The sequence below is a fragment of the Aquarana catesbeiana genome, linkage group LG12, assembly GCF_042186555.1.
Source record: "Aquarana catesbeiana isolate 2022-GZ linkage group LG12, ASM4218655v1, whole genome shotgun sequence".
NCBI lineage: Eukaryota > Metazoa > Chordata > Amphibia > Anura > Ranidae > Aquarana > Aquarana catesbeiana.
In genome coordinates this window covers 162888281-162911088 of record NC_133335.1, presented here as the reverse complement: position 1 = coordinate 162911088, position 22808 = coordinate 162888281, and the positions used below count along the sequence as shown (strand labels likewise).

At 48.0% G+C, this 22808-nt stretch overlaps 1 protein-coding gene across 1 annotated transcript in view; it reads left to right on the top strand.

Moving 5' to 3' along the window:
• Positions 1 to 22808, top strand: part of FBF1 (Fas binding factor 1) — a gene marked incomplete in the record, with an annotated part of 244589 nt that overhangs the window by 139752 nt on the left and 82029 nt on the right. The window contains 2 exon segments of the mRNA XM_073606133.1: positions 11816 to 11913; positions 13458 to 13492. Of these exon segments, the coding sequence (XP_073462234.1) occupies positions 11816 to 11913; positions 13458 to 13492 (133 nt within the window).

Below are 22808 nucleotides of genomic sequence, written 5' to 3'. Positions count from 1 at the left end.
GGCTGCTTTTTCTCATGGTCTCTCAGATAACCCCAAAGATGAGATGGCAACCCAAGACATATCTACAGATCTGGAGAAGTTGATCACGTTTGCCATTCTGATTGACTCCGAGAGAGACCTTACTTTAAGGAGCGCTTGCGGAGGCCTCCTGTATGTTTGGCTCCAAGCTTTGCTGTCCCACCCTTGCCTCCCTCACCTCCCATGCCTCCTGGTACGGAGTCTGCCAGTGAAGTAGATCCCATGCAGTTGGGCTTCGCACGTCTCTCTGCGGAGGAGAGGGCCTTTAAGAAAAGGGACAGATTGTGCCTTCATTGTGGCCAGGCAGCTCACTTGTTGAAGTCCTACTCGTCCAGGAAACTCTTGCACCTGAGGTCCTGTAAGGGACAGACCTTAGGTGGTGTTTTTACGTCCCCAGTTATCCTGAAGGTTAAGCCTTTTGTTCCGGTTATCCTTTCTTGGTCTGAGTCGTCCATTCAGACACAGGCTCTAATCGACTCCGGGGCTGCAGGCCTGTTTTTAGATGGTGCCTTTGTGTCTTAAGAACTCAATTCCTCTGAAGCTTCGTGCCACTCCACTTGCCATTGAGGCTATTGATGGGAGACCTCTACAGCTTGCCCAGGTGTCTCATGAGACTGTTCCGTTGGCCATGACCGTAGGGACTTCTCACCATGAGATAATCCAATTTCAAGTTATTTCCTCACCCCATTACCCGGTGGTTATTGGTTATCCTTGGTTACAGAGGCACAGCCCCTCTTTTGATTGGCTTCAGGTTGAGGTTCTTTCTTGGTCACCACAATGCAGTAAGACATGTTTTCGGAAAGTGGCCAAGCAAGGTCTTGTACACCTCTTCACTCACATCATGCCAGAGGAGTACTGCGAATTTGGTGATGTCTTTGACAAAGGTCAATCTGATAGTTTGCCTCCACACCGGTCGTATGATTGCACAATTGACCTTCGATCTGGTGCCATGCCTCCTCGTGGCCGGGTTTACCCTTTGTCGGTCTTGGAGGATAAAGCCATGGAGGACTATGTTGCCGACACACATTCTCGAGGGTTCATTCGCAAATCTTCGTCTCCTGCTGGTGCTGGCTTCTTTGTGAAAAAAAGAGTGTAGAACTGAGACCTTTTATTGATTTTATAGGGGTCTCAATCGGATCACGATTAAGAATGTGTATCCGATTCCGTTGCTTACGGAATTTTTTGACGGAATTATTTCATGAAGTCCGATCTGAGAGGGGCATACAATCTTTTGAGGATCAAGGAGGGTGACGAATATAAAACTGCGTTTAATTCTAGGACAGGACATTATGAATACCTCCTAATGCCATTTGGTCTTTGCAACGCTCCCTGCAGTTTTTCAGGAATTCATCAACAATGTCCTCCAAGATATGTTGCAACAATGTGTGGTGGTTTATCTCGACAACCTTCTCATATATTCTAATTCTCAAGAGAGCCACCACACAGAGGTCTCCCGTGTGCTACAGGGGCTGAGAGATATTAACCTGTATTGCAAGTTGGAAAAGTGTGAGTTCCATCGTGAACAGGTTAAACTTCTGGGTTATATAATTTCTACTGCTGGTTTTTCGATGGACCTAGAGAAACTATCTGCAGTTCTACAGTGGCCTTGACCCGTAGGTCTACGTCTGCTACAACGTTTTCTTGGCTTTGCCAATTTATTATCGGAAGTTTATTTGTAACTTCTCTTCTCTGGTCAAACCCCTGACTGATATGACCAGAAAGGATGGTAACTCACAGAATTGGTCTCCAGATTCCATTAAAGCTTTGAGTCCCTCAAGGCTGCCTTTTGTTTCATCTCCTGTGTTGGCACATCCTGATCCCACGTTGCCCTTCATTCTTGAGCTTGATGCATCGGAGACTGGAGTTGGTGCCCTTCTGTCTCACCGTCCTACCTCTGAGAGCGATATGCAAACTTGTGGCTACTTTTCCAAGAAATCGTCTCCTGCGGAATGCAACTACGAGATTGGGGACAGAGAGCTGTTAGCGATCATTTTAGCTCTTAAAGAATGGAGGCATTCTCCTCGAAGGTACCACAGTGCCGGTTCTCATTTTGACTGACCACAAGAATCTCACATTCTTGTCTGATGCAAAACGTTTATCTCCCAGAAGGGCACGATGGGCTCTTTTTCAAGCTTCAATTACATAGTCTCCTTCTTAACCGGTACCAAGAATGGAAGGGCTGAAGCATTATTGCAACAGTTTTCCTCCGCTTCCAAGTTCCTATTCCTGTGTTACCTCCTGATCGTATTCTGGCCAGTGTTCGTACCAGTCTCACTTCACCCTTGGGTGACAGAATTCTTGCTGCTCAGATTCACTCTCCTCTGGAGAAACCTTGTGACTGCTGCTTTGTCCCTGAGTCTCTGCATTGCTTTGCTCCAGACTTGCCATTCTCCCAAGGCAGCTGGCCACCCAGGTAGAAACAACTTATTTGGGCCATTTCCCAACAATTCTGGTGGCCTAGTCTCCGTGCGGTTGTAGCCGCCTTCATATCCGCTTGATCCGTGTGTGCTCGGTGTAAGAAACCACGACACCTTCCAGTGGTTCTGCTACAACCAATACTCAATGGAGAGAAGCAATGGACCCACCTGTCTATGGATTTTATTGTGGAGTTGCCCAACTCCCAGGGCAACACAGTTATTCTTATGGTGGTTGACCGGTTCTGGAAATTGTCACATTGTATTCTACTTAAGAAGTTGCCCACATCCAAAGAACTTGCGTCCATTTTTGCTCTGGAGAGCTTTCGATAACCTGGGCTACCCATGGTTATCAAGGACAGGGGTAGCCAGTTTGTCTCCAGATTTTGGCGAGTCTTTTGTGCACAGTTGGGAATTCAGCTTTTCTTCTCTTATGAGTATCACCCGCAGTCCAATGGGGCCACAAAACGAGCCAACCAAGCCTTGGAGCAATTTCTACGCTGCTATATTTCTGACCACCATAACAACTGGTTAGACCTCTTACCTTGAGCGTAGTTTGCTCACAATAGCGCCATCAATACCGCTTCCCGATTTTGTCTCAGCTTTTGGCGAATTCTGGTTTCCAACCATCCATGTTGCCTGACTCATTTGCTCCTCAAAGAATTCCTGCGTTAGAGGAGCATCTCCGTGGTCTTTGTTCCACTTGGGTACAGGTCCAAGAGTCCTTGCAATGTGCCAGTGATAGGTACAGACTCCATGCTGACCACAGATGCCTACCTGCGCCTTACCTACCAGGTTGGGAAGAGGGTCTGGCTGTCATCTCGCAACCTCTGATTCTGTGTCCCCTCACTGAAACTGGCATCACGGTTTATTGGGTCTTTCTGTATTCCCTGCAAGATCAACCCAGTGGCTTACGCATTAGACCTTCCTTCTAACATATGTATTTCATGTCTCCTTATTAAACCCTTGGTGTGCAAACACTTCACCACCTCGGTACCACGTCCTTGCCCAGTTCAGGTTGAGAACCATGAGGAGTATTCGATGCAATCGATCATTTACTCCACAGGTTCCGTGGGCGCATACAGTACCTGGTTCATTGGAAAGAGTACAGTCCGGAGGAGCGCTCTTGGGTATCATCCTCGGACGTACATGCACCTGTCCTCTGTGCTTTCCATATACTTTTTTTCTCTCCAACCTGGTGGCCCTCTGAGGGGGAGGGGTCGTTGAGGAGGGGGTACTGCCAGGGATGGGCTCAGCCCTCCCTTTTCAGTGCTCAGCTTCGGTTAATTGCCAGCACTCATCATTCCACAGTGCCTCTCCTGATGATCACTTCTTGCTCGTCAGCCAGCCCCTTCTGGCTATTTAAACAGCCTGGTTTATTTCTCCCATGCCTTCGCCTTGGTCAACATACCTGTAGATTCTCTGCTGTGTTCCTGTTGGACTTGCCTGGCTGACGTCCCTTCTGGTTCCTGGTCCTGTTTGCTGTCTCCGACTACGCTGATCTCTGGCTTCCTTATTTACTGGCTTGCACTGACTACCTGCTTTGATTATCGAACCCTGGCTATGTTTTGACTACGTTTACTATTTGTACCATTTTTACCACTGCATTAAAAGGTCTGATTTTTTTTTTTTTTTTTTTTTTTTACTGCATTTTCTGTCTCCATCTGATTCATGGTTCCTGACAGTGTCATTTATACAGTGACAGTACACTGATCACTGTTTTGGTGTCGCTGGTCCCCAGAAAGTATCACTTAGTGTCAGATTTGTCTGCCGCAATGTCGCAGTCCCGCTAAAAATCGCTGCCGCCTTTACTAGTAAAAAATATTTAAAAAATAAAATGTCCATAAATCTATCCCATAGTTTGTAGACGCTATAACTTTTGCACAAACCAATCAATATACGCTTATTGGGATTTTTTTTTACCACAAATATGTAGCAGAATACATATTGGCCTAAATTTATGAAGAAATTAGATTTTTAAACATTTTTTATTGGATATGTTTTATAGCGGAAAGTAAAAAATATAGTTTTTTTTTTTCAAAATTGTCAATCTTTTTTTGTTTATAGCACAAAAAATAAAAACCGCAGAGGTGATCAAATACCACCAAAAAAAGCACCATTTGTGAGAAAAAAAGAACATCAATTTTATTTGGGTACAGCGCCGCACAACTGTGCAATTTCCAGTTAAAGCAAAGCAGGGCCGTATTGCAAAAAATAGCCTGGTCAGGAAGGGGGTAAAACCTTCTCAAGCTCAATCGGCTCCATCGGCTTCTATTTCCCACCAGTCACATTCCTGCTGCCTGGGAGAGCTACAAGGATCCCCTGACTGCTGAAGGGAGAGGGGATTTCCCATTTCTGGGCCGTGATCGGGGCCCCGCCAAACGACCCCGGCCTACCTCGACTTGCTAGGCCGCAGCCGCGGCCTTTCCTGACGGGCAGCGCCGCGTCTCGGACGACCCCTGGCGCGATCGGCTATTCTACAGACTGTCACAGCCCACTACGGACCGCGGTCAGAGGCTAATCGGCGGGCCGTGACTCGGCCAGGAGCAGTGATCCGGGTCTCTTCTCCTCCTCCTCCCCACGAGCAGCTAGGCCGCAGCCGCGGCCTTTCCTAAGGGCCCGGAGCCGCCGGATCAGCTGGGAGAGTGCCTGACCCTGCTTGCCTGGAAGAAGGGGCCCTGTGAAGGCAGGAGGACGCAGCCTGGGAGGTGGAACGAACCCTGCACCATCCCTACCCCAGATATCCTGGATGAAACAGGTTGTGGCTGGCTTGAATACCCCAGTAGGCCTGTGGATGCTTGAAGAGGAAAGCTCCTCCACTATATAATTTGCAGGTGAGAGGGGGGACTGTCTGGGGGATACATACTACTCCGCACCTACTGCCTGAACACTCCTGACTACACAGACAAGCCTCCACAGTCAGCTACTGAACACTGCCCAGATCAGGGCCCCAGACATCTGAATGAGGCGCAGGAACTCCAGCGCAAAATACAGCAAAGGGGGCAAAAAGTTGACCTTTCCGCCACAGTCGGACTACCCTCAGATCCCCACCTGTCTCGCTTCGGAGGCTCACATTACACGCAGTTCCCATAGAGCCTCGCAGACGAATCCTATGGAGTCGGACGACTCTCGTCCCCCCTGGCTGGCGGACATCATGGCGGCTATCGCAACCTGCCAATCTACGTTAACGACAAAAATTGAAGCTGTTCAGCTGGATATGGGTCTAATCCGCCAAGATATAGACAAACTCAGGTCGCGAGTTAACGAAACGGAACAAAGACTGAGTACCACGGAAGACACCACGGCGGAACATGGAGCAACACTCCGTACGCTTCAAACCAAGGTAAAAGCCCTGGAATACAGAGCCAAAGACGCGGAGAACAGAAACAGGCGCAACAATCTTCGGATTATAGGTCTACCAGAGGGGACGGAGGGGAACAATCCTATCTTCTTCATAGAGGGATTGTTGTGTGACCTGCTACCCGAGGCCCGTTGGTCGCCCTACTATACAGTTGAGAGGGTGCACCCTATCCTGCCTAGGCCGGGACCTCCTGGATCCCCTCCTCGCACATTTATTCTCCGTCTCCTCAACTTCAGAGACAGGGATGAAGTTCTCCGAGCCTCCAGGAATGTTGGGGACCTCAGATTCCAGAACACTAAGTTGATGATTTTTCCTGATTACTCGGTGGAGACCCAGAAACTCAGGAAGTCTTTCGACCAAGTTAAAGCTGCATTGAGAGCACACAGCATTCGCTACAGCGTACTCTTCCCTGCTCGCCTGAGAGTCCAAGATGGCGAGACAACTCGATTCTTCAGCACGCCTAGAGAGGCCTCTGTCTGGCTGGACTCGCTACCGCAGATCCGCTGATCGTTTGACCGATATGTGCCGTGTAACCTCTTCAATGTTTACTCACAACAACCTGGGCCCATGTTTGAGTTACCATATGATCTGCTCCATGGATGACTTACCTTTGTTGCACAGGTTTTGCCCAGTTCATTTCCATGGTATGTGCGGATTTGAGGGGGGTAAATGACTATTCCCCATCAGGAAAATCTAAGTTAATGCCCCTGCCAAAGAACATGGTCAGGAGACAGTTGAGTTATGAAGCTTCTCTTTATTTGCTTGCCCCCTTGGGGAGCGCTGAAGTTTTTTCTCTTTTTGTTCTGTGTATCCTTTTAATGATGGATCAACTTTACTGTGGGGTCTCAAGTTGCTTTACTTACCTCCGTTTGACATCCAGTACCTCACAGCCTGTTACAGTCTACTATCGGGGCTCTCACATTTGGAAGGCCGTTTGAACTGCTGCTTACCCCCCCCTGCGTGAAGTCTCGGGGGGGTTAGGCTCGCCTCTTCCACGGACCCCCTGTTGCAGCCAGCGAGCTGAATCGGTTTGGGATTGAAACCCGCCTCGGTTTGGAGGGGGTGGGTGGGGTGGGGAGTGGTGAATGTTCCCCTAATGGGACTTGTTTAATTCACGTTAGATATTGGGCTGTTTTTAGTTTGGTTTTGTTTTTGTTTTACAGTTGCACTAAAATAATTGACTTATCAGCATTGCACTGTATCCAGATGTGTCCGTTCTGGGTCCGGGGGTCCAGTTCAGGAGCCGTGACCTACACCGATCCTAACATTTTTATCACTCTTAGTAACCATGTCCTCCCTTAACATCATCTCCTGGAACACCAGGGGACTGAACCCCCCAGTCAAGGTTTCCCTGGTGTTCCAATTTATTAAAGCTTGTAACCCACATATATGTGTGCTCCAAGAAACGCACCTAATAGGAAGTAGGGTTCTGGCCCTTAAAAAAACATGGGTGGGCTACCACTACCACTCTACGCACTCCAGCTTCTCCAGAGGTGTCACTATCCTGATACTGAAATCTCTTCCTTTTCGGCTTCTGGATTTGGCCCTGGACCCCGAGGGTCAATATGTTATCATTCATGCCAAAATATACTCTCTAACGTGGACCATTGTGGGCTTATACTTGCCCCCTCCGGCTTCCTTGTTGGTGCTCAATCAGATCACCAGCAAGATGGCCGACTTTGCATCTGACAACAATGTCATACTGGGGGATTTTAATCTGGTCCCTGACCCGGATTTTGATAGACTAACATCTGCGGGACATCATTGCCCTGGGTTGACTGAGTGGGCGGATACTTATGGCTTGACTGATGTTTGGAGGTGGCGACACCCCCAGACCAGGGCATACATCTGTCACTCAGCCTCCCATAGAACGTTTTTCCTGCATAGACTTGGTCTTCGCGGGAGGCCCGGTCCTCCCACGGGTCACGGACATACGAATATTGCCTAGAGGAATCTCTGATCACGCGCCTTTGTTGTTGTCATTGGACCTTTCCCTGGGCTCCGTAGACAGGATATGGAGGCTCTCTAGGTTTTGGATTTCAGACACTGCTCTGGACTCCCAATTTAGAAAAGAGTTTTGTTGGCTTCTGGGAGGTAAATGTGGGCTCGGCTGACCCCACAGTTGTGTGGGATGCCTTTAAGGCCACGACTAGGGGACACTACCAGACCATCATAGCCAGAGTTTGCAGAGAGCGCAAAGCTGACTTGGTAAAGGCTGAGAGGGAGGCGAGTAGCGCAGAGATTCTTTTTGTCCGTACCCGAGACCCTATACACTATTCACAACTACAACTCATGACGAAGGAGGTGGTTTGCCTTCGTACCTCTCTTACCCAGAAAAAAATGTTAGCTCAATCCCAACGGATATTTGAGCAGGGGGGAGAGGGCGGGCCGATTGCTGGCCTGGCTCTCCAGGGAACAGGTGGGGGGATGAGCATTTCCCACATTAGGGATCCCTCGGGACAGATAGTTCACACACCGGAAGAGATTAATCGCTGTTTTGCGGAATTTTACGAATCTCTTTACACGTCTAGGGCAGACTATAGAGGAGAGGATCTGATAGCATACCTAGATGACATTGATATCCCAACCCTTACAGTAACGTATCGAGATAAGCTTGACGCCCCAATTACATCCTTAGAGATACTCCAGCCACTTAAATGGATGCAGACAGGGAAAACACCGGGACCTGATGACATCCCTGTGGAGTTTTACAAACAATATGCTACAGAATTAGTTGATAAACTTCAGGGCCTCTTCTCGGCATCGACACGCCTTGAGAAACTTCCGGATACAATGAGTGAAGCGATCATAGTGGTTATCCCCAAGCCAGGGAAAGACCCTACATTATGCTCTTTGTATCGCCCCATATCCCTCCTGAATGTGGATGCAAAAGTACTGGCAAAAGTACTGGCAAAAGTATTGGCCAATAGGCTCAACTTGGTCATTACTGCCCTGATCCACAGGGATCAAACAGGTTTTATGCCCGGGAGAGGTACTGACATTAATATTAGATGCCTTCACACTCACATAGATAGGGCAGACGAGACGACCAAGGGAACGGAGGCCTCACTCGACGTGGAGAAGGCTTTTGACTCCGTCGAGTGGGGCTACTTATGGTGAAGTGCTTGCGCGGTTCGGGTTCGACCCGGGCTCCACGAAATGGCTCCGCATGCTGTACCATGACCCTTCCGCCAGAATACGCACCAACGGATGCCTATCAGAGAAGTTTAAATTATTTCGGGGCACAAGACAAGGGTGTCCCCTCTCCCCGGGTATATTTGCTCTGGCAATGGAGCCCCTGGCTATATTGCTGAGGGCCGACCCCGGCGTAGGGGGGCCCAATTGAGAAGATATCACTGTACGCGGACGACGCTCTGCTCTATTTAGCAGGATGCGTCGTCCTCTTTACAGACTGCATTAAGCCTGATTAACAGATTCGGCGGGTACTTGGGGATCCGTATCAGTTGGGACAAGTCGGTCCTGTTCCCGCTCCACCCCTCGACTCCTAGGATTCCACACTCGCAGCTTAAATGGGTTGATGACTTCAAGTACCTGGGGATTAAAATTAGTGGTAAAGTCCAGGACTATATGGACAACAATTTGCGGCCACTCATGTCACAGTTAACGGCTAAATGCGCTGCCTGGCGTTCCCTTCCACTAACTCCGGTAGGCAGAGTAAATCTGCTAAAAATGATTTACCTTCCCAAATATTTATATTTTTTCCGTAATGCACCCATACACATCCCTAGGGCTTTTTTCTGAAGGTTGGAGAGTCTGCTGATACACTTTGTCTGGGCCGGGAGGCCACCCAGGGTGGCCAAGCAGATCCTGTATCTCCCACTTTCGGGAGGGGGTCTGGCACTACCGAATTTTCTAATTTATTATTGGGCAGCCGTTCTTGTCATGATTCGGTGGTGGTTCTCCCAGCCCACACAGAACCCAGCGGTCACTCTGCAAGCAGCCATTCTGGGTTCCTATGCTGCCCTGAGTAATCTCCCGTTTTGTGGACTTAGGGCTAGCCCGTCCATGACAACTCCGATGCGAACCACCGTAAGGGTCTGGCAGGACGCTAGGAAGATATACAGGAAACTTAATCATATCTCACCTCATATGCCCCTGTGGGGTAACCCTATGCTCCCTCATTTCCACAGTATACCAGACCCTCCCTATGGGCAAAAAAGAGTATTCTTACATTAAAGCATATAATTCAGGACGGTAGGCTTATGACCTTTCAGGCCCTGAGGCAAGCATTTGCTATCCCTCCCTCCTTCCAATTCAGGTACTGGCAGCTAAAGCACGCTTTTGAAGCTCAGTTCCCTGCCCCCCTTATTTTGGAACCAGACTCCATTGAACGGCTCTTGATTTCCAGTGTGATGGGGAAGCCACTTTCCACATTATATCTATACCTCACAGTAGAGTATGACACCAAATTAACTAAGACATGGGAAAAGTGGAGGGTTGATATTCCTTCCTTGGACGAGGAGGAATGGAAGGAGTGTTTAATCTCCTACATTCCTTCTATGATCGCAGCAAAAGATAGGTTCATACAATTTAAGTTCCTACACAGAGCGTATTTCACACCACAGCGACTTGCGCGCATTTACAATCAAAGAGATCCCAATTGTCAGAGATGCAGACAGGAGGTGGGCACCTTCTGGCACATGGTCTGGTCCTGTCCCAAACTCAGACCCTTTTGGTCAGCAGTGGCCTCCACACTGAGCAATGTCATAGGTTTTGATGTACCTGTCGATCCTCAGATATTACTGCTCAGTCATTTGGAGGATGTTGAGGGAGACAGATATAGTAAACTGTGTCTTACCTTCGCATTATATTATGCTAGACGTGAAATTTTACTGAGGTGGAACATAGCAGAGCCTCCTACTCTGGTCTCGTGGAAAAGGTCGGTGAATATGGCACTTCCCCTGTATAGAATGACATATGAAAATAGTCAATGCCCAGGGAAGTTCGATAAAATCTGGTCCTCTTGGGTGGACGCCTCTGGGAACTCTGAACCCCCTTCCCCATAATCGTGCCGTGAAACACATTGGAGGACATCATGTATCACATGCCTATTCTCCTTGTGCTCGCCCCCTCTTACCCCCCTCTCTCTCCCCCCCCTCCCCTCCCCCTTCCCTCTCTTCCCCTCCCCCCCCCCCCCCCTTTTTCCTGCTGGGCTGGACTGAATAAAGGTTACTTACATGTTAGTATCAAAGATGGTATAATTACAACACTATAATGCAATAAGGTGTACTATTAAGTGATATTTCGGACAACTGCACAACTGGTATATTTGATAAACAGAGACTATAGGTTAAAGGTAGATCTTACTGTTATTATCCTTTTTGCATTAAATGTACTAACTTATCTTGTATGGTAATGCTGATTTGTTTAATAAAAAAAATTTCTGTTAAAAAAAAAAAACCTTCTCAAGCTAAAGTGGTTAAAGGAGAATTTTCCAAAAAAAAATTATTAGACCCACAAGTGCTTGTGGGTTGACATGGACTGTAAGTACCCCCCTTGTGCTGATTTTAGGCTTTACATTTTAGACACTAAATTTAGGCTTTAAGGCAGCCCATTAGTTTTGAGCTGCAACACACCCCAGACTTCCCAAAATCACACACAACCCTTTTTTTTGTAATACACTACCCTGCATTGTATTGTGCTATAGAGCAGGTGCATTGTCTTAACACACTGGGGGTGCTATTTAAAATGGCACCACAAAACACCAATACATGTTACTTGCATTGCCGCAATGCAGAAGTGGTAATCTTCCCTTAGAAATACCTAGAAGAAATAGAGAGTTGTTTGTTTTATGATGAGCGATTATGTAAAATGTGTTGGAACTTATATTTTCAGAGCCCCAGCTGCATTAGTGAGTACTCAGCAGCCCGGTCTTGGCAGCACAGTTAGTGAGGCTGTACCTGCTGCAGCAGAAGTATCTTGGTGTGTATTGCTGTGTTTTCACAAAGCTTTCAATCTATAACATGTAAACAAACTACTACATGTTCATCTCTCCTCATAGGACCCCTCTACCTTTGGAAAGTCCTAGAAAAGGAACTCCCTCCATTCATTCTTCCATTAATCCTGCAGCTCCTATACCTAAGGGAAGCCTTGAGACAGGTACACTTCTCCATCCTAAAGAAGTTAAAGGGACAGAAGATTTAAGTTGTTTTTAGATCTACATCAAATTTATGCTAGTGATTATTTTCATGAGCTTTCCAGAGTAACAAAAAATACTCTTGAGGACATACATTTTTTTGTAGCCAGTTTCCTGTCGGCTATGCAAAATGCACCAAGTGCTTTTTGAAAGCCTCGATTAGACAAAATGGCATATAGCACATTATGAAATAAAATGCAGTGCATTTGCAAATATATACACCTCCTTGTTTTTACATGTTTTAGAGAGTAGGACTGCTGCTTATGTTTGATAGTAGCAATCTGACTCTCCTAGTGGTGCTGTTTTTAACCTGATACATAGCCTACATATAGATCTCATATGTATATGCAACCTGACTGCATTACAGTAATAAATTAAGAGGTTTCAATTGGGCTTTAATTATTTCAGCTTCTTAACAATGTACATTTTTTTAATTTCTATATTTCAGCTGTTTATGGGGGAAAAAAATTAAAAGGGAGGCACACTGATCACTGCAGCCACGTGGCTGTGCTGAACAATGAGAAGTGCATCATCTTCTGGTAAGGGGTCCCATAAGAGAGAAGTGCTTCTCATTGATCATACTAACCAGTAAGCGCTTCACATTGTGAGCATTATGATAGATACTTCTGCACTGACCTTTAATTTTCTGGTGCAGTCCAGGGCACACTCCGAGCATTGGAGAGGGAGGGGGGCCCGAGATCCCCCGCTGGCAGAAGAGGAGAGCAGCAGGGATCAGCTGAGCGCCGCTCCGTGCTTACATGGCCCCCAGAGCTTCCTTCCCTGCTCTGAGCATTGCAGAAGGGGGGCCTGAGATCCCCCGCTGGCAGAAGAGGTGAAGAGGAGAGCAGCGGGGATCAGCTGAGCGCCACTTGGTGCTTGCATGGTCCGCTGGAGCTTCCTTCCCTGCCCCGAGCACTGCGGGGGTGGGGGGTGGGGGGCAGAGAATCCCCCCCCCCCCCGCTTACAGCTGGGAGAAGAGGAGGAGAGCAGTGGGGGATAAGCTGAGTGCCGAGCGGCACAGAAGGCATTAATCAAACATAGATCACAGGAACATATGGTACACAGTTTATACTATGTAACACTGAAATAAAGTGCATTTTAGGATTTTACAACCCTTTTAAACTAGGGCTTATTTTCGGGGTAGGGCTTATATTGCAGCCCTCCCCGAAAATCACAGTAGGGCTTATTTTCAGGAAAACACGGTATGTGCAGGGGTCCGGAGGGGTAGCCAGGATATTTGGAGTTAGTTCACCTTTTCATTTTTCATTAAAAGCTGACCTTGCCATTTTAAGTTTATAATCTTACTAGCGCTTAATCACATTCACAGTATACTATTCAAAATTTTTTTTTAAGCAAATGCTGATGCTAGCAACAGTTCTGTGTTTTGTTTTTTTTTTTCTTCTTTTTTATTTTTCTATTTTTTTGTAGTATTTTTTAATCTATTTTATCTCAATTTTGATATATATAATATAGTAATTTGTGCATCCTTGTTTTCTTGTTCCTTTAGCTGGACCTTCAGATTCTCACAGAGAACAAATTCAGGTGTGTTTACATTGTACTTCTTTACCGGGTTGGAAGTTTCTTTGTCAGTGAAGCTTACCCAAAATTTCTGTTCTCGCACAAATGTCGGCTTTTAAATGCTAGAAGAGAAATGTGTATAGGAAGAATTATACAAAGCTTTTATCCAGTTGCAAGCAGCATTCTTGAAGCTTGTAGGCTCGGTTCACATTGGTGTGTTGCAGGAAGCCCTGCGAATCCACTGCGGGTTCCCACATCGCACCCGACTAGTAGGCAGTTCACACTGCCATATGCGAACTGCTGGGAGTGTTGATACAAAGTTAATGACACCACCAGATCGGTTTGCATATTGCAGTGCGAACTGTCAATTTGGACATGAATCGGATCGCATGGGTGTGAACACCCATGCGATCCGATTCTGGTGTGGACCAAAAAAAGGATCCTGCACAACTTTGGTCTGAATGCGATGCAAATTCAGCCATACAATCAGACATTGCATATCATTTGCACAGCAGTGGGGTGCGAATCACATGCAATGTCGCAGAGCACACTAATGTGAGCCCAGCCTCACAGCACGTTTTTCATGCCAAGTTGGGGATGTTGTCTGATGTGAGTGGCTCTCTTGAGGTCATTTCACACTGTCTCTATGGGTTTAAGGTCTATGCTCTGATGGGGCCATTCCAAAGGGCACTTTTTTTTTTTTTTTTTTATATATGAAGCCAGTCTGTGGTGGATTTTGCTTCAATGCTTAGGGTCATTGTCCTGTTCCAAGACCTAACTTGTACTAACCTTCAGCTGGCTGACAGCCCCCCTGACATTATCCTGTAAGATATTTTGGTAAACTTGGGAAATAATTTTCCCCTCGATGATGGCAAGTGGTCCAGGTCCTGAAACCACAAAGCAAGACCAAAACATTATGTTCCCTCCACCAGTTTTCACCATTAGGATGATGTTTTTATCTTGGTAAGCTGTACATTTTTTTTTTTTCATTAAAAAGGCAGTTTTAATCTTCTTTTCTCTTGAGGGTCACGTGATTCATAGTATGTAAATCAACTGTTTTTCCCTTTTTACATGTCATCTCTTTTGATTCATGGCAGTCTGAGAGCACTGTAAGTATTATTATTACTAGAAATGGCTCACAGATATTTTCTTGACCCACACTAGTAGATTATAAGTATAAGTAGATTATATTTTCATTCAACATGATGATTTTTTTCTCCCTTCGCCTTTCAGGACAGCACCTTGGAGAGAGCGTAGATCCACCTCTTCACAGGAAACACTACGTGACAACGCTCCCTTTTAAAACAGCTGCTTCCACCATGCCTTCAGTTTTAGTGTTTCCTCAGCCATGGAAGCACTGCTTGGGGAACCAGTGGGGCTCTCTTTTAAGGGGGGTTTTTGAGCAGTACTTTCTTTGCTTAATTCTTTGACCAACCCAGCTTCTTCCCGCACGAGAAGGGGGTGCTCCGGTGTCCCTTCCTTTGCTGGCTCACAGGGGTAATAGTCTGCAGGAGGTTGTTCACCCAGAGTGCTCGGGGGGGGGGGGGGGGGGGCGCGGGTGTGCGCATTCTGAACTTACATGTCTGGTCTCAGCATGTTGGCGCCGAGTCCCGGAGGGCGGACTATGTTAGTTCCGGGGGGTGGAGACTTCGGCGGGGCGTAGCAGCAATTGGTTCCGGTTGCTGGAACGCAGGAGGAAGGGGCGGGTGTTCTGGCCAGGACTTCCTTCCGCTTGTCACATGGAGGAAACTATTTAAAAAGCACACAGGCGGCAGCTGCGGTGGTCGCAATGGAGGAGGCTGAATCATCAGCAGTGATGGAGGATGCAGGCGCCCAGGTAGGAGAGGTGCAGTGGCACCTCTTTCCTTTTTCTCACTGGGTGTGTTTATACTGTGTGTCTATGCTAGGATCTGCAGCTGTCTGCTATAGTGGAAATATTCTATTAGCAGTTTCAGCATGGACGGAGACTCTGGGGCACTTAGAGGTGTTTGTTCTGGGCTCTGTGTGTTCTCTCTGGCAACTATATGTTGCCCTAATAGAGGGTGGGGTTATGTCTTGCTATCTTTCAGAAAGCCACCGCCAAGTCAGAGAGAGCAACAGGGAGAAAATGCCCTTCATGCAAGAACCCATTAAGGGACTCCTGGCCTAAAGAGCTGTGCAAATCCTGCATCGCAGGTTTAGTAAGAGAAGAATCCACACAGGAGTGCAAAGAAAAGAACTAGCAGAGACCCTAGGGACAGTATGTTCCCTTCTGAAAAAACAGGACCAGGGTTCCAGCCAGGAACAGAGCTCCCGATCCAGTCTTCCTCCTACCGCTTCTGGGATTTTGGGAAGTGAGTCAGAGGAAGAGGAACAAAGTATTCCTCCCTCAACCATTGATTCTGAGGAGGATGAGGGGGAAGAAGAAAATAGATCTTCTAGATACAAACTAACGCTGGAAGAGGGGGACGATCTACTTAAGGCAGTATATACCACCTTGGAGATTCAAGAAAAGACCTCCTGAGCAGACCCTAAAAAAGCAATGACCATCTCTCAGTAGGCAGGAGGCTACAGGACTTCGTGCCAGCTTGGGAAAGACCAACAGAAAGTCCCTTTGTTCTGAATTTAATTCATCAGGGATATCAGCTAGAGTTTTTGCAGACACCTCCAAGTTGGTTTTATGTGACAAACCTCCCAAGGGATCAGGAGAAGGCCTTGGCTATGAGATCTCTGTTAAGAGAATTGATGCAACAGGGTGTCATCTCCCAAGTCCCGAACAATCAGGAGGGGAATGGGTTTTACTTCCTGGTCAAAAAACCTTCAGGAAAATTTCGGCTGATTCTCAACCTGAAAATTCTGAACCAGTCCATAAAATACAAAAAAATCAGGATGGATACAATTTTCTCAGTGAGAAATCTGCTTACCCCCAGATGCTACATGGTGTCTGTCGATCTGAGAGACGCCTATCTCCATATACCAATTGCAGCCTCATCATAGAAGTTCCTGCGATTAGCGGTCAATCTGGGGGGGAGGAAAATTTGGCACCTGCAGTTCAGGGCTCTGCCCTTCATCCTCTCCCCGGGTATTCACGAAAGTGGTGGAAGAAGCTCTGGAGTCCCTGAGACTGAAGGGGATCCCAACAGTACCCTACTTGGACGATTTATTGCTGTTTGCCGACTGAAAAGTAGAGATCAACCTGCAGGTAACCAAAGCACATTTAAATGGTTTGGGCTGGCTTCTGAACCTTCAGAAATCAAATCTGGTGCCATCTCAAAGAGTAAGGTTTCTGGGGTACGAAATAGAGTCAATAGAACAAAGAATCTTCCTCCCTCAAGAAAAGGTGGAAAAGATGTAGGTGGCTCTGAAGATACTTCAAACCAACATCGAGGTTAAGGCAAGCCATGTCTGTTCTAGGTCTATTGACAGCAGTAATACCCTTAGTACAGTGGGCCAGGTTTCATGCTTGACCCCTACAGGTGGACATTTTTCTGAACTGGTCACACCAGGAACCTCTGGAGCAGAAGCTCAGGATAGGGGTAAAGGCAAAGAGATCACTTTGGTGGGGGAGAGATCAGGAAAATGCCTCAAAGTCTCCCATGGACTTTTTTTTACACAAGTCTTCAAAAAACTTGGAAAGAAAATTAAAATCTTTTTTTTTTTTTTTTTTTTTTTTACACAAAGTTGTCAATTTATAAGATATTTCTAACACACAGCCTGTATATACCAAAAATTACACCCCAAAACACATTCTGCTACTCCTGAGTATGGCGATACCACATGAGACTTTTACACAGCCTGGCCACATACAGGGCCAACATTGAAGTAGTACCTTCAGACGTTCTAGGAGCATAAATTATACATCCCCTTTCATTCCTACCTATCACACTTTTGAAGGTCCTTGAGCGCCAGGACAGTGGAATTACCCACAAAATGACCCCATTTTGGAAAGCAAACACCCCAACGTATAGCATGAGCTGCAGATAGGTACTCGGTTACTCTGATGGGCTGGTGACAGGTACTTGGGTACTCTGATGGGCTGGAGATAGGTACTCGGGTACTCTGATGGCCTGGTGACAGGTACTCGGGTACTCTGATGGCCTGGTGACAGGTACTCGGGTACTCTGATGGCCTGGTGACAGGTACTCGGGTACTCTGATGGCATGGTGACAGGTACTCGGGTACTCTGATGGCATGGTGACAGGTACTCGGGTACTCTGATGGCATGGTGACAGGTACTCGGGTACTCTGATGGCATGGTGACAGGTACTCGGGTACTCTGATGGCCTGGTGACAGGTACTCGATTACTCTGATGGCCTGGTGACAGGTACTCGGTTACTCTGATGGCCTGATGACAGGTACTCGGTTACTCTGATGGCCTGGTGACAGGTACTCGGTTACTCTGATGGCCTGGTGACAGGTACTTGGTTACTCTGATGGCCTGGTGAAAGGTACTCTGGTACTCTGATGGCCTGGTGACAGGTACTCGGGTACTCTTATGAGCTACAGATAGGTACTCGGGTACTCTGATGGGCTGGTATTCGGGTACTCTGATGGCCTGGTGACAGGTACTCGATTACTCTGATGGCCTGGTGACAGGTACTCGGTTACTCTGATGGCCTGGTGACAGGTACTCGGTTACTCTGATGGCCTGGTGACAGGTACTCGGTTACTCTGATGGCCTGGTGACAGGTACTCGGTTACTCTGATGGCCTGGTGACAGGTACTCGGTTACTCTGATGGCCTGGTGACAGGTACTCGGTTACTCTGATGGCCTGGTGACAGGTACTCGGTTACTCTGATGGCCTGGTGACAGGTACTCGGTTACTCTGATGGCCTGGTGACAGGTACTCTGGTACTCTGATGGCCTGGTGACAGGTACTCTGGTACTCTGATGGCCTGGTGACAGGTACTCTGGTACTCTGATGGCCTGGTGACAGGTACTCGGTTACTCTGATGGCCTGGTGACAGGTACTCGGTTACTCTGATGGCCTGGTGACAGGTACTCGGTTACTCTGATGGCCTGGTGACAGGTACTCGGTTACTCTGATGGCCTGGTGATAGGTACTCTGGTACTTTGATGGCCTGGTTAAAGGTACTCTGGTACTCTGATGGCCTGGTGACAGGTACTCGGGTACTCTTATGAGCTACAGATAGGTACTCGGGTACTCTGATGGGCTGGTGACTGGTACTCAGGTACTCTGATGGGTGGTGACAGGTACTCAGATGGGCAGTGACAGGCATTTAGATGGGCTGTGACAGGTACTCAGGTACTCGTGTACTCAGATGAACTGTAACAGGTACTCAGGTACTCGTGTACTCAGATGAACTGTAACAGGTACTTGGGTACTCAGATGAACTGTGACAGGTACTCGGGTACTCAGATGGACTGTGACAGGTACTCGGGTACTCAGATGGACTGTGGCAGGTACTCGGGTACTCAGATGGACTGTGACAGGTACTCGGGTACTCAGATGAACTGTGACAGGTACTCTGGTACTCAGATGGACTGTGACAATTACTTGGGTACTCAGATGAACTGTGACAGGTACTCGGGTACTCAGATGGGCTGTGACAGGTACTCAGGTACTCGGGTACTCAGATGAACTGCGACAGGTACTTTGATGGGTGGTGACAGGTACTTTGATGGCTGGTGACAGGTCCTCTTTATGGGGGGGATCAGTGTGATTGGTGTGTACTGTAAGCGGTAACAGCTCGTTACCGCTTACAGTACACACCGATCACACTGATCCCCCCCCCCCAATAAAGAGGACCTGTCACCAGCCATCAAAGTACCTGTCACCACCCATCAATCAGTACTGTAAGCGGTAACGAGCTGTCGACGCAATCTCCTTCTCACACCCGATCGGTGTGTGAGGAGGAGAACCCGGTAACCTCTTGTTACCGCAGTTTGTTAACATTCTGTGACCGGCTGTGATTGGACACAGCCGGTCACGTGGTAAAGAGCCAATTTCATTGGCTCTTTACTGGGATCGGGGTTGGGCTGTGTCAGGGTGACAAGCCTCGTCCCCAATTGCCACTCTGTGCGCTCGTGCACGTGGGCAGTACATGTGACCGGCTGTGATTGGACACAGCCGGTCACGTGGTAATGAGCCATTCTTTATTGGCTCTTTACACGGATCTGGGATGGGCTGTGTCCGAGGGACAGATCTCATCCCCAAACGCAGGTTGTGGGGGCCCGCAGGAGCGGCGAGATGCCGAGGACGTCATATGACGCCCGCCCAGGATGGGAGATCCCATCTGCGGACATCATATGACTATAGCCCGGTATTGAAGTGGTTAAAGGCTATCCACCTAAGCCTCCTTTGTTTCCAGCAGTTTCTAAAAGGTCAACATGTCCAGGTACTCTCGAATAACATGACGGCAGTTTTATACCTAAAAAAACAAGGGGGCACAGGGAGCAAGACTCTAATGGAACTAGCTCGTCAGATCCTGAGCTGGGCATTGAAAAATTTGGCCTCATTGTCCGCAGTCCATTTGAAAGGCACGGAAAACACCCTGGTGGATCTCCTCAGCAGGAGAGAAATAAGAGAAGCAGAGTGGTCTCTAAACAAGGAGCTAATTGTGATGATCTCCGAGAGGTGGGATTTCTTTCTCGAACATCACGGGACACAGAGCCACAGTAATTACTGATGGGTTATATAGGTATCACTGGTGATTGGACACTGGCACACCCTATCAGGAAGTTCAACCCCCTATATAATCCCTCCCCCTTGCAGGGATACCTCAGTTTTTATGCCAGTGTCTTAGGTGATGGACGTGTAAAGATGTCCTGTGCTGAGCTCCAAAGGGAATATCCTAAGATCCTATACTGGGGCAAGCCAGGCGAACCGGATCCATTCAAAGTGTCTTTTCATGGCCGAATTGAATGGTACCCGGGCCTCGTGTCCGAAGAAACGAGGTTTTACCCGTAATGCTTCTCTTTTTAGAGAGCTGGACCCCGCAGATCAGAAAATGGCTTTAAACTTCCTAATTTCTGGCGAGGTGCTTTACGGTCCCAGAACTGTTGGATCCCCCTACTGATGGGGGCCCCAGTCTCTGACGGTTTTTTCAAACGGAGCCCACCGTGAGAGGTGAAGATTGGGTCTGTGTAAACAGCACCCTGCGGCTGGATAAGGTAAGAGGAGATTCCACAGAATTTTTGAGTTCTAGTGGTTTTTCTCCTTTAAGGTAAATGCATGCTATGCCTATTGTGACCACCGGGGGCTGCCAAGAGCACAAACCTACACATGCTGACTCTGTCTCAGGTGTTGTAATCACTGATTATGTCCCAGCGTCTCAAGCAGGCTGCAAACAGGTAAGGTGGAAAGGGGGATTTCTCATGTTTGAATGTTCCCCCCCAGGCTAGAGAGGGGCCACAGGGGTCTAGAAAGTGGTTATACCACCCGGGCTCTGCGGCCTAATGGCCACCATCTCTCAAGATAGCCGATCAGGCAGATCTTGTTACCAGCCTCCCTCCCTCCCCCCCCCCATCCCCAGCCTTTCTCCAGAAGCATGACAGGAGAGTCGGCAGTGCGGGAAGCGCTCGTTTTTTTTCAAAACTCGAGGGGGGGGGGGCGGTAGAGGAGGGGGCGGGACGTCAGCACAGAGTGCTTAGACTCCCACTCAGGCCAGCTGCAGGCTATTAAAGGCACTCTGTACAGGTGCACTCAGCCTTCTGAGAGACACAGAGCTGACGGTCGCATGTAAGGTGGGACACAGGCATTCTCCTAGGCAGCATTTACTGAAGTAACACCAGACTGAGCATTGGGTAGCAAGGCTTTTAGCCAGACTACATCGCTCAGCGGGCAGTGTTCATTTGTATACCTCACACCTTGTTGCTTTGCACTATGGGTAGAAGAGGTTCAAGCACCCCAGGAACCAGAGACACTAGGGGATCTCGTTCAGGTTCTGAGGGCCCCCTGTCGGCAGCATCCTCCCCCCCTAAAGATGGGCCAGGGACGGCTAGCCAGGGAGAGCCATCGGGGTCAGGGGCTACACCTGCTTCTGGCACTTCAGCCCCTGTATATATTACACAAGAGGTTTTTTCCTCAACCATTAATGGTCTAGAGGAAAGATTAATGGCCGTGATTACGTCTTCACTCAGTGGAAGAAAACGCACTAGGCTTTCCTCTGTTCCCCAAGACCCTCAGACAGAGGAGCTCTGGGATAAAGGAGATGAATCCCTTTCAGAGGATCGGGATGGGATGGATGATTCCTCTTCGGAGGATTCAGGTGGAGAGGGACCCTCTGCGACTTCCCAAGAGGAGAAAGTCTTAGTGCAGATCCTCACTGGATTGGTCCGCTCCACATTTAAGTTGCCCATACCTGAAACTGCTAAAGAATCCTCTTCTGCTTTGGGGTCACTGAAACCTTTCCAAGCAGCACATGCTTTTCCTGTTCATACTTTACTTGAAAAGCTTATTTATTCTGAGTGGGATCACCCAGACAAACGTTTTTTTCCGCCGAGAAAGTTTTCAACACTTTATCCGATGGAAGAAAAGTTTATTAAAATGTGGGGAATACCGGCTATTGATGCCGCCATTTCCTCCGTAAATAATAGCCTGACTTGTCCTGTAGACAATGCTCAGATGCTCAGGGATCCTGTAGATAAAAGGATGGAATCCCTATTGAAGGATGTTTTCTCCTTAGCAGGATCAGTGGCCCAACCTGCAGTAGCAGCGATTGGAGTCTGTCAATACTTAAGAGACCATGTTAAGCAGGTCATCAAAGTATTACCTGAACAGCAGGCCCAGGGGTTTGCTAACCTTCCAGCGGCCTTATGCTTTGTGGTTGACGCCATTAGAGATTCTATCGTGCAAACCTCCCGTCTTTCACTGGGGTTGGCGCATATATGTAGAATCCTATGGTTGAAAAATTGGTCAGCCGAAGCACCATGTAAGAAGCTACTGGCTGGGTTTCCATTTCGTGGTGCAAGGTTGTTTGGAGAGGACTTGGATAACTATATCAAGAGAATCTCTTGTGGGAAAAGCACTCTCTTACCTGTCAAGAAGAAGAGTAAGCGTCCCTCTTTCAAACGGACTCTTCCCCAGCGCCGGGGGCTTCAGCCTCCAGGCAGTCTCGACGGCCGCCTCCATCGGGGTCCAGAGACAAGAGTCAACCCCAGGGACAAAAGAAGTCCTGGGGAAAGAAGCCTACTAGGCAAAACACTAAGACCTCTGCATGAGGGGGCGCCCCCGCTCACTCGAGTGGGGGGAAGACTGCGACAGTTCTCAGAGCTCTGGCAGGAGGACTTCCAGGACAGATGGGTAATCTCCACGGTAACCTTAGGGTACAAGCTGGAGTTTCAGGAATTCCCCTCTCCTCGGTTCCTCAGATCAAATGTTCCCAGAGACCCAGAGA